The following is a 12,757-nucleotide window of genomic DNA, read 5'->3' on the forward strand; positions in this document are numbered from 1 at the left end:
AAATAAAGTTCATATAAGTGATAGGTTACAGGGGAACTAGATGGGATTAGGGCCATGTAAACTGCGAAGTAGCCTGATTCTTTTCTTTTGGAGGTCCACTGTGACCTGCAAGAGCCTAAGCAGCTTGCAGGTTGGCCTGTAGTCTGTTTTTCGTTCCTCCTTCTCTCAGCAAAAGTCTGAATTTTTTGAACAGAACTCTGATACTGTCTTCTCTTTTTCTGCTATAAGTTATTCCTCATATAAAGGTGGTTGAATGCAGAATATTTCTCTTTCAGTGAGCTAGATAGTTAAAGGCTGAGTTAAATCAAGGGTCTAGCTTATCTCCATCAGCCAAAAACAATCCAAGCCAAAGGAACTGATGACAAATATGTGAAAAATCAAACATATTTGATGATGAGGAAATAATGCCAGAAACCTTGCACTGACTTGGTTCATCCTTATTCATGAACAGAGATGAGTCACAATCAAGCATTGGCTTGAACTTAGTTCAGCTTTTTCATTCTGTTGCCCACCTCTATTTCTGTCTTATGGAATAATTTTCTAGAAGAATACGAGGAGGAAAGTTGGAATTCAGCTTTTGTCTAGGGGTTGTTTTCTTTGTTTGTTTGGTTGGTTGATTGGTTGGTTTTGATTTTGTTGTTGTTGATTTGTTTTTAAGATGCATATGTTCAACAAAGAGAACTTCAGATTCAATAGTTGAAGTTTCTTTTAAGTAGCTGTAAACGGGGCATTGTAATGGAAAAGTGTTGACTGATTTTGATGGGAAGGGCTGGTAACAACATTCATTTTGCCCATTTTTGCAAAACCATGGCTAAAGAAAGACTCACTGAACATATTAGCAGCACTCTTAGTAATGTGTGAGGTGTTTCAAGAAAGCCAGTTAGTTTATACTTAGAAAATGTAATGCTGTGATTGGAACACATGCAAGACCACCTAGTTTTTATGGTTGGACTTGCTCAATAAAGTAATACTGCAGTCTCCATAGCAGTTCATCCTGGATAACAAAGCCTGGTTCAGGTCCTTCACCTTTCTTTTACTGAGTTAAAATAGTGTACTTCTTCCAAGTCACTGTTCATGTATATAGCTGGTAGTCGATAGAAAAAAGAATCTCAGAAGCCATATATATCTAAATTTTTGCCAAACCTATATTTTCCACAAATAGATCCTCTATGAAAAAACACGTTAATATTAGCACTTCTGAATGCACTGTTGAAAAATATCTTTTACAGGGAAAGTCATTTTTTCTCTTCTGGCTTAACAGATGACACTAATAAGAAATCTGCTTTCTGAATAAAAGACTTGGTGCAATAAAGGCCAGAAGCTGAAAGGCCAAGTGTTGGATTGTACTGCATTATCTATGACAGCTGAACAGTTTTGAAAATCTGATCTTTAGAGCTGAAGGACTGCCAAAAGATGGAGGCCTTAGTATGTGACTTGGGTTCACTTCTAAACAGGATTTGTTGCAGAATCATACTGCATCCAAAGTTCACTCATTGTGAAAATATCTGCACCCTCTTTTTCCCCTTTAAAGGGACACTGGCTAGTTGCTGGGCTTCAGCAGCAGCATAAGTCTAGCTCTAATTCTCTTGTGTCACCATTTTAGGTAATCTATAGTCAGTCACACCTAGGTAGAATGAAAAAAAAAATCATTTTTCCAAGGCTGGGATTCAATTTGAGTCCTCAGTATAAATGGGTTTTTAGGAAACAATCAAATTACTCCTGTCTGCTTCAGGCACATTTACCTAATTTTTTCTTATTGTATAAGAGAAATGACCAATTTTTCTGTCAAAAAAAAAGAAAAAATAATGTCAGATTAAGATATGTGATCATTTTTAGATTCCATTGTAACTGGCTTTTCAATTATGTGCTCCTAAAATGCTGGGGTTATTGGTAATTAACACTAGAACAAGTATAATTTCAAGCCATCTAGCACAATTTGTGGGTGTTATGTTTTATGATGGCTCACTTCCATCTTATAAGAGGAAATTTGGGAACCAGCTATTTTTCTTGCTTGATTCAACACAGCTAATGGTCATACATCTACCAGAAAAAAAAAAAAAAACAACACACTTGTTTAATAACATAAAGATACACAGCTGATGGGGCTTTTTCATGGGAAAGCATGTGAAACATTGATTCATTTCATAAAGGAGACTGTTAGCTGGAAATAAGTTTTGAAGGAAGGAAAGGAGAAAACTCACCCATAGTGCTGCAAATAAAGAGTGCATTTTCAAGTAGAGCTCGAATCATGAAATAAAAAGGTGAGGAGATTTCACGTTACAAGACAGAACAATTTGACCTTTATGAAAGATATTCACACGATATATTGCTCAGGCCCTTTGATGTTTTGTTGATACAATCAAAGGCTTTTACGAGCAAATTAGAGGTAGCTTGATTTTGAGGCCTTTGAAAAAATGAGATCGGTTTGCAGCAGTGATAAAATAGTCTTCTGCTCTCCTGACCAAGGCCGCGGTTGTTTGAACTACGGTCTTTATTCTTTCCTCTTTTTCTTCTGCCCTAGAGTTATTTCTTGTATTTCTGCATTACAGCTTAATAGAAAAGCTTCACTGATTGGAACAGAGTTTGTTTTGGGGACTACAGCTTTGTATGTATTTCTAAAGGTTTTACAGGCAATCTTTGAGTGCTGCTATATTTTTAGTAGTCCTCTCGCATGCCTATTACATACAGGGCTGAACAATAGTAATTACTGCACAAATACCAAGGTCCCAAAGTAGTAACATTTACTTCAGGGAAGAGCTGCTGTGAAAAAAAGAACCCATGGCGACAAGAGAAGGGGAAGGAGGGAAGGAAAACTGCAGTTCAGAGATTTTTTTCTGAGGGAACATAATTCATTCATGTGTATACAAGATTCTTTTCCCTGTTGTTTGCATTTTCACTGCAATAAAATAGGCCTAAGGAAGTGCCTTGTGGGCACAAAGTGAGTTCTTTAATGAAAGGGTTTATATGACTGAGGTAAAGAATGGCCATGAAATAGGGTATCACTGGGTGGTTGGAAATGAACTTGATCTGCTACACAAAGGGATAAAGGGGGAAGATTAGCTGGTAGGATCAGGACAGGGCGTTCAACAGAAGACCTACAAGGTGTAGCAGGAGAGATCTGAAGAAGTGTGAATAAAAACACGGTATCTTTTCTGAACTGGAAGTTTTAGGGATGTCTTCCATTAATGTCCCCATGACAGTACAATTTTAATGAAGGACCCCTAGGATATTAAGATGTGTGCTGGTATAACTTGTGTTTTGTTCACTGAAATTGTAAATCCAGTATTGCTTTGATGAAGGTGGGCTATTGTAGCAGCATAGTATTTTCATCATTAGTAAGCACTAGTTATATGCAATGGAAAACTCTCTATTTTTTTTTTTTTTTGGGGGGGGGGGGGGTGTTATAGAACTGTTACAGAACAAGAACTGCTCATTTTATTAAGGTTTTCCTTTTTTTTTTTTTTTTAGAAATGGAAGTTTTCTTGAGAATATATCGCTTTTTAAGGGTTTACTTTGTTTTTGCCAAAAAGCTTTTTTTTTCTGTCACCTTCAAGTTGTAAAAAGTATTAGTCAAAAAAATAAAGAATGAGAAAAAGTCATGTTTCTTTTTCTCCCAAAATGTCAAGAAGTAAAGATGATAGGACATTTGTCATTGATTTTTCTCATTCTAACAATTCACATATCGTTCTTTCATATGTTATGCACTCCAGACCTCAAACAAACTTTTCTAGACATTTCTGTGTACTTGTTATTCTGTGTACATATTCTCAAGCATCTAGAGACAGCTCCAGTGCCTGGTTCAGTAGACCAAATCATCACTGAACTCCGGAATTAGGTGGGAAAAAAAAGGTCAGTGGGCTTTGCAACACCTTTCATTTTAAACAGGATTGCTCTGTAGATCTTCATCATCCCATGGTTAACTAGTGAAGCAAAAGTCATCACACACACACAGACATGTGCACAACCTCATTTCCCCCCCAAATTACAAAACCCTATTTGCAAATGCTATATGGGAATCCTAATTATAATTAGATTTCCTCTATTCAGATTGAAGACTCCATTCTTTTCCCTTGGGAGGTGTGGGTAAGCTAACAAAGCAGCTGAACTGGGTGAATAATACTCTGATATTATAGGCACTTGAAAGAAACCTCAGGATTTCTGGTGCACAGAAATAAGGCTGATGAGACCATCACATGATATAAACACTTAATATTCTCCTTAACACAAGCAGGAAATGTGACTAAATTTCAGACGTATTCTTGAATTACTCTGGTTTTCTAAGCACATTTGAAATGTGTTGCTTGTAAACAAACCTGTTCTCTGGGTTGGATAACTGGACAAACACATGCATTCTTGATTCTTCAAAGTAATTACTATTAATTCCTCCTCTCATTCTTGATTCCAATGTTTAGGAAGAGTTTAAGGATGTATAATTTCAGCATATCGTCTTCTTTTTTTGACCAAAATGTAAAATGCAGTCTGAATTGTTTACGAATTGAAATATGCTTAGAAAAAAAACAAACACATCTTTAGGTGAAAGTAAATTTATTATAACTCCAGTATGAGCCCACTCAGTTGCAATATATACCAGCTTTGCCACCAGACATTTTTATCAGAGTTTGTGTGAATCAGAGAGCACCATAATAGAAAGTTCAGTGTATTTTTATGGATGTTTATTTCAAATATTTCATGCATGCAGATGTTTTCAACATAAGCTGGCAAAAACATTTTAAATAAAATGTGCAACAATGCAGCTACCTTTCCTAAACAAAACAAGGTTGTTCTGTTTGCTTGTTAAGTCAGCTTTAGCAGTTCCTAGAAATGTCATTTATTAAATGTCAGGCTAATTACTTGTAATATCAACCCTGAAAAGCAGACCTTTGTGAGTGCACTTTCAGAAGCTTTTTCTTCCTATTCACAGTCTGTCTGGTACATTTCTGGTGAGCAAATTGATGTTTTCGCAAAGATACTAATCTATTTTCTAAAGATGTATCTTTGTTTAGAATATAGAAGGATGTTTCATGATACTTTAATGAAAAGAAATGAATATATTCTTAATTTAAATAACCAGGTTTTTAAAACCTGACTGTGGTATACAACTGATGAATTCTAGCAAATACCCTGTGTCTGGCAGGGACCAGTACTTCTTCTGTGGGAAGAAGGGGTTGGTTTTTTTCTACATACTTGCCCTTGCTGCTGAACCTGACACAAAAAGTACAATTACTGCAAATTCAATAGCTATTTCTATACTGTGAATCATTACATCTTACATTGGCCACTTGGCACTGAAATTGTGTTACCAGTAGTAGCTGTGATATTAGAAAGAGTAACAGATCTGCTTTTTTTGAGGAAAAGAAGTTAGCAGAAAGAAAATAGTTTTCAGTGTTACTAGTGCTTTGTCTACAATGACACGTCAATCAGTAAAAATGAAATGAAAGCTATGAATCAGTAGGAATATAAGAAATGTACTAAGAACCTCTATACTATCTAGACTAAAAAAAAATTTGCATTAGAAAATTATTGCATTTGAATATTCTTAACAAGCTCTGAAGTAGCTTAAGTATAAATCCGCAAGGGAAAATGAAGATGAGCCCTGTCATGGTGCGTTAGTAGAATCTAGTTTACATAGATAACCATAAGATAAAAATGCAGCAATCCAAAGGAGCTAGCATAGGTTGAAAGTTGAAACTGGAAGTGGAAAAGGCTGAGACTTGGAGGTGAAAGAGCTTTGGAACAGAAGCAGTAATTTTTGAATTATGGTGGCTGCTGTACCTATGTGGGGGCACAGGTAGTTCCCATTCTGTGAAGTTGCATTGTCCATGTCAAAAAAAGACAAGGAAATGTAATGTATTCAAAAACTAGACAAAAACTGGAGGCTAAGAAGTCAGACTTCAGTAATGTTTAGGCATGTAAAAATGAAGTCTGAGCCCTGAACATTTTAGGAAATCCTATCAGGTTTTGATTGTTCTATTGATCTGCCTGGAAGTTGAGTTCTTAGGCTGCTCAAAATCCAAGTAGACATCTGAGATTTTGTTTACTTATAAAGTTTGCCTCAAACAAATTATGTGTCAAGGAAAAAAGTTAATTGGCAAGATTAAGTTCAGATTAAGTTTTGAAAATAAAAATAATTTGCAACAAAGAAATCTATTAGTACAATGCATGTTTAAATATTACAAATTTCTAATGTGATCTTGAATGCTCTTATGTTACCCGAGAATTTAAAAGATAACTTTATGTTCATTCTGGAATATCTAGTGACTTTCTTGCTGCAATGAAGTTGTATTTAGTGATTCTTGTATGTGTATGTAAGCACTTACTGTATGTATACATAAATATTTATAAAACAATTACATTAATTTATATAAAATTGCATTACAATATCCTAATTCTGTTATGCTGTCAGTCACCAGAGACATATAGAAAATACTTATTTTTTGGTGAGGAAATTTATTTAAATGTAATGAACATTGTATTCTAGACAGGGATTACAATCACATATTTGGTGCTCTGATGAGCCCCAATCTTATTTGTGCTATCCTGTCAGTGTAAAAGATGTCAAAGTGGATATAAACTTCAATCTCATGCATTCTATGACTGAATTCATGGATAAAATTGAAATACTTTGAATTAATTCTCCGGCACTAACTCATTAAACTCGTGCCCCCCACCCCCCATTTAAATTATACATATACTTAAACTATGAACTGCTAATTCTATCATCCAGCTAATAATTGCTTGTAAGCACTATAGATTAAATCTGAGTGTCCTATTTAAAAAGACATTAGCTAGCTGTGAGTTTTCATTAACTGCCTCCACTTCCTTTCCAATGCACTTATTTCTGGATTGAAATAGAAACTTGGAAAAAGTGCTTTTGGGAGAAGCTTCATTTAAACACTTTTTTTTTTCTCATCTGTTTATTGGATCACATAGATATATCTTTCACAGGATTCCTGTGACAACCTTTGACTTTAAAAAAGGTCTGTGGAGGTTAAAAGGGCTTGTCTGACCTTCCTGAAATGTTCTTTATGGGAAGAGACTAGATAAAAGTGCCTGAGATCAAAACGGGCCATGATCAAATTCAGAAGTGATATTAATTTGGGACCTGAGAAAGCTCAGTGTCAGAGCACTTGAGAAGGTATAAAGAACAGGAATTTATTTCTTTTTTAAACTGAATTATGACTTAATAGCCCCTGGAACTGCAAAGTGATATAAACTCATTGTTTTTTCCTCACACACTTTTTTTTTGTTGTTGTTATTGCTTATATTTATTAAGTTCTCAGGCTGCAAGGTACATGGTTTTGTGCATAACGGAAAAGCACTTTGCTGAACAGTGGGAAAAAACAATCTAGCAGAGAGCTCCAGCCCGTTCCAGTCTCTGAATGTCTCTGCATCAGGATATTTGCCTGCAGTCATTACACAACTCCTTTATCTTTCTTACCTAGCTATATCAGGCATTCTTCATGTATGACTTCATTTGGTAGACGAGGGATTAATGCAAAGAGAGGCAATAGACAACGTTCTATTGTATTTCCTAACTGATCAGGGTTTCTAGAAGTAGCTCAAATAACTGAATTTTGCAGTGGATTCCCTGAATTAGGCATTCATAGAGGGAGTTGGAAGCTGTAAAATCCATCCCATTAAACAAAAACCTGCTTAACCAAATATATAAAAGGTTGAAAAGAAAGATGTATCTTTAAATCCTGTTCTCTCTTGCAAATAGAGGCTTAACATCATTTAGCTGTATGTTTTCTAACATTATGCTGTGCCTGCTCTATCAAATACAGAGCTGATTTGCGGTGTTTTTTAAAATGTAGTCTAAGAGATCACTCAGTCCTAAATAACTTAGTAGTTAGAAAACTCATCTTTCCTGGGAGTAGCTGGGAGACTAGCTTCAGTTCCCTGCAGAAATTCAATCAATGTTAGATAGAAGGCTGGATCTGGCTGGCAGTGATGGTAGCTCCTAGGTTGGTGGAAGAGGTTACAGTAAGTATCTGACAGGAAAACAGATGAGCATGACCTGAGTCTTAACCATTGTATCACACCTATTTTTTGATGTAGTTCTCATTCCCTAGTGCTTTTGATCTTTTTTCATCAGTAAATCCATAACAGAATTACACAATTTCTGTTGGTTTTGGATAGAGGGCCAAGCTCTCGTGCTCTCATGTGCTATTACATGGAAGCGTTGTGACCAGTAGAACAGAAGTAAGCATATTGTTTTGTTAAGGGCTAATATAAACAGTGTGCAGTCCTGGACACGGCATTCCAAAAAAAACGTGGCAGAAACAGAACGGTCCTTTTACAGTCCAAGGCCTGGACAAAATTGATCTGGAAATAGCTTCAGAAAAGGGGACTGTACTACAGAAAGGGGACAGTTAAACAGGTACATCTGTCTCAGGCATGCTGAGTAGTAAAGAAAAGACGGATCAGGAAATTCCATCTTCGTATGCTCCCTTCTTCCTAACAGAAAAATGAAAGGGATTTTTAAAAATAAAAACTAAACAAAATAAAACAAAAAAACCCCATACTTTTCACAAAACTGCAATTACTTTTTGAGCTTTTTTCTTCATGAAATTTTGATAGCAAAATGTAAACCAGCAAGAATAACTAGAGTCATTATTGATGATAACACTAAAATGTGCTAGTGACATTAAACTTCATGATTGAAGAGTTCGGCCAATCTAGAGAGAAGGGGGGGCTCTGCTGATTGCAAATGTCTCTGTGCCTGTTAACAGTTAGCGTTTTCTCAGAAGTGATGAGTGTGTGCTATTTTTGGAGAATGAATTGTAGACAAGAAAAACTGTTGATCACTTCCAATATGGCAGCTCTGTTGTTATGTAGGTAACAGGCAAAACTGGCGTAATTGAGATTTTTTTTTCACTCACTAGCCAAATTTGTTTCAGATTTTCTGAAATGGTCTCATCTACTGCAAGAGATATCAAGCTTTTTTGATCTCCCTGGTGTTGCAGTGCACTCATTGAAGTCAAGGTTTTATGTTTTCAAAATGTAGAGGAGAAAATTCTTTCACCCTGTCAGTTTCAAAATTATTGTGATATGGTTTAAGCATGTTACCTTTAAAATTTGTGATATTTTATACAGAACATAACAATCACTATTACACATAATCACTTGGAAGAACTGCTTACAGTTGTTCATTTGTACAGAGAGGTAAGATTTATTTCAAATTATTTTTGAGAACGTTATAGCTAAATACTTTATTTTACAATGTAAGCTGGCAATTCATGATTTTAAGTTATGCATTCCTTTTTCATTAAATGAAGTTGTATTGGAACCAGGAATTCAATGTAGTTGAAGCTGATAGGAAAGTAAAGTAGTGTGTGTGTACTTCACCATTCAGAACATTTTAAAGATATTAACACGTGATAGAACTAAGTTGTGACTTGGCACAAGGCACACATATTATACTGGCTGTGGTTTAGTTGTAGTTAGATGGGAAATCAGCCTGGCTCTTTAAAATACCTTCAAAAGCAGCCTTGTTCATGGTTTCAGCCCTGATCTGAAAAGAGACATCCAAGTCAGGTAATTTTCAGGAGGTGAAAGAACAGAACGTCTTGCAGCCAGCATGCTTCAAGAGAGGAACAGGAAGCCATGCTGATTCTTTCCATGGTAAAGTGAATGGAAGAATGCAGAGCTGTTTTATGCCTTTCTATGAAGGATATCTGGATAAAATGAGACTTTATTTTTCCTTTGAAATTACTGAAGGGACTGCATTAAAAGCTATGCAATGAGATGCAGACTTTGAGATTTTTCTAGTTTTGTTGTCATTGATCCAGGCAATGAGCCTAAAAATATTTGAAGTGTTTTATGGAAACTCCTGTCTGACCCCATAGGAAGCAAATGTCAATTCCATTTCTGCAAGCTGAAACTACTAATTCAGTAGATCGAAAGTAAAGAAATAATGTGAAGTAATTTGGATAAATGACATATTTTTCAAGACCATACTAATCTTCCCAACAGGCAAAGTATACCAGGACTGGAGAGGTGTGATCGTACCAAATCTTGTGAAGGAGCATGACCAAATGAGGCAAAAATGCGTAAGACTGAAGGGTAAGAAGGTATGTAAACTGACCAAGTATCAGTGAGATCAGCTCTGTGTACATTAAAAATGAGAAACATTCTAGCAATAAACTTTGCTTTCTAAATAAGAGGTATATAATATAGGTGGTGTTATCAAAATGGGAGAACAAATTTTATAGTTGGAGCAGTAGCCAAGTTTTTGGACCCCCAAAATTCTTATCTTTGATTATTATATGTACAATACTCTACCAACTACTATGGACAAAGTGGTGCTTCACTGTCAGTGTACTTCAATATTATGAGTGGAACCTCTGTGAATTCTGTCATTTACAGAACGTACATGAGTATTACATGTATCATACAGGCCCTGTTACGAAGAATAGATCCCTGTTTTAAACTAAAACAAACAGTAGTGTAAATTTCTGGAGTACGTAGACTTTTAAATGCTAATAGTCACCATGTATTAGATAACAACTACTAATGTCAAAACTGAAATCAATTGTGTAGACGTACCCTTTCTTTAAGAAGGGGGACTGATAGTTTGGTATTTAATTTTCAGAATTTGTATCATCATGGCATGGCTATCTCGTTGTTTTGCCAACTTGATTTTTACAATGTACTATCCAGAAGCGTAAGCTTTTTTCCCAGTGGGCTAATAAAGCTGAAATTATTTGACCCAACTTCATGAGATGTTACGCAGTGACTGGATAGCTAAAATTACCATACCTCACTAGTAGTTTTAACAAATATTTCTTTAAAAATATCAAACACTTCAAAGATAACTGGTTCTCAATTTTTTTATTATTACAAATGAGGTAAAGTCCAGAAAGAAATAGAAACATTTAACAAAACTTAAATACCACCACATTCCGTATGGTGAAATGCAGTCACTGTATGGTTTTGAGGTACAAAGATTAAATGTTAAATGTAATTTAAGGCAGCAAGCAGCTGTTGGAGGTAACTTCCCTACTTAAAATTTTCTGTATGGCCTTAGAAGTAAATAGATCCTACTACTTAATAAAATAATTGTAAATTCATTTTAGGCTCTCGAAAAACACTTGTGAAGACTAAAAGTCTTGCAAGAAACAAGAGTGAAAAGTTTCTTTTTTCTTTATTTTTTGTTGTTGTTGTTTGTTCTGAAAAGGAAACTATCTGTAAATAAAGAATAATATAAAAGAAGAGAGAAGGCTTGATAGCTTAAATTGAGTCAGACAGGATTCTGGATCTTGGCAGTTGAAATTCTAGCACCTCTTCAACTGAGAGATGTTTTCACTAAAAGCATAATTATAGTTACTTCTAAATGAGTCATCCTCAGATAAATACAGTTGGATAATTGTTCTCTGTATTCTTTGGAAAACACTATGAACCCAGGCTTTATATAAACATAAACTTATATTTCTTCACTGTAGTTCAGTCCTATTTGTAAATTGTCCTAAGACTCAGTTAATTCACAAAGAGAGAGTGACTTTGGACTGAGAAAGACATTTTCATCTGATAAAACCAGGATCTTGTTGCCGAAGGCAACCGTGCCATTTACATATATATTAAGCACTGTTTTTCACCTGGTTTATTTATTCATTTATTTTTGCTCCCACTAATTCCATGGGAAAGCAGCTCTAGTCTCTTTTGGTGGATAGAAACTTTCAGTTTTCACCCTAAATTTAGGTATGCTGAGTTTGTACTGACTATATTGTGCCAACATTGTCATTTAGAGTTATAGCTCTTCTCCATCCTTGACTTGTCACGCCCACTCCTGCCTGAATCAATTGTGTCCACTGTCAGCCTTTGTCTCTCTGGGCTGAAAAAGGTCAAACTATTTCTTGTTTCCTCTCATCTGAGACGCTCTTCATTGCCCTGATTATCTGAACAGCTATTTCTCCATACTTCATCCAGTCAGAATTCACCTTGCTTGAATGCTGAGTGACCACAGTGATACAGAATATAACATCCCACAGGGTAGCATGTGTTTCTATGCTTATTAAATGTGTTATGGTAAAACTGTATTTTACAAGTTGCCTCTCAGAAGTTAGCTGCAAATTGGTGCCTCATATGGTTATTTCTTATTTGAAAATTGTACTAGGAAGTTTGGTTTTCTAAAGATCTCTTGGATGATATTCATCAGTAAAGACACAGAGTCTAAAATTTAGTTTACATCTTGGGATAGGCTTATTGAAGAGGGTGTGTTTTGGGAGACCTGTTTTGGTAATGTTTCATTAAATGTTTTGTTAATCAGTCAAAATGATACAAGATTCCAGGGGCAGAAACAATGTCAGCATGTCTCTAGAGGTAATTCAATGAAACTACTGTATTCCTAAGTGTGTTGTGAATATGAATGGCATGCCCTAGGATGTCACATTTACCCTCTGGTACAAGCTTAGATTGATGATCACTAAAAGCTAAATGAAAGATATGCAAAATGATACGTGGTTACAAACATTATAATGTTCAGCCTTAAAAGTGTTGTAAGAATTGCAGTGTCTTAGGAATTTATGTTAAGATCATTTAAGCTACAAGAAATATGTTATCTGAAGAATCCTGTAGATGTATGAAATGATTAGTGAAGAAAACCTTGCTAGCTGATGATGAGCAAGCCTTTCTGAGGAAGCCTTCCTGAGGAAGAGTGAAAATTATACAACATATTTAAAAATGTATGTACATATACAATTTAAAAAATAGTATTAGAAAAAAAAATCAGATGGGATGAGCTGGAATTGCTGTCCTT

The 12,757-nt window shown here is 35.4% G+C and overlaps 1 protein-coding gene across 5 annotated transcripts in view; it reads left to right on the forward strand.

Annotated features, from left to right (window-relative positions):
* Positions 1-12,757, forward strand: part of LOC121069755 — a 193,377-nt gene that overhangs the window by 102,249 nt on the left and 78,371 nt on the right. For 2 of the 5 annotated variants that reach the window (XM_040556195.1, XM_040556199.1), the window contains one exon: positions 9,976-10,073. In XM_040556195.1, the coding sequence (XP_040412129.1) occupies positions 9,976-10,073 (98 nt within the window). Of the gene's footprint in view, positions 1-1,261; positions 1,729-2,549; positions 3,423-9,975; positions 10,074-12,757 lie in introns of those variants that run through there. The other 3 variants (XM_040556196.1, XM_040556197.1, XM_040556198.1) reach the window with 2 other exon arrangements.

Source organism: Cygnus olor, chromosome 4 (genome assembly GCF_009769625.2).
Source record: "Cygnus olor isolate bCygOlo1 chromosome 4, bCygOlo1.pri.v2, whole genome shotgun sequence".
NCBI classification, from domain to species: Eukaryota; Metazoa; Chordata; class Aves; order Anseriformes; family Anatidae; genus Cygnus; species Cygnus olor.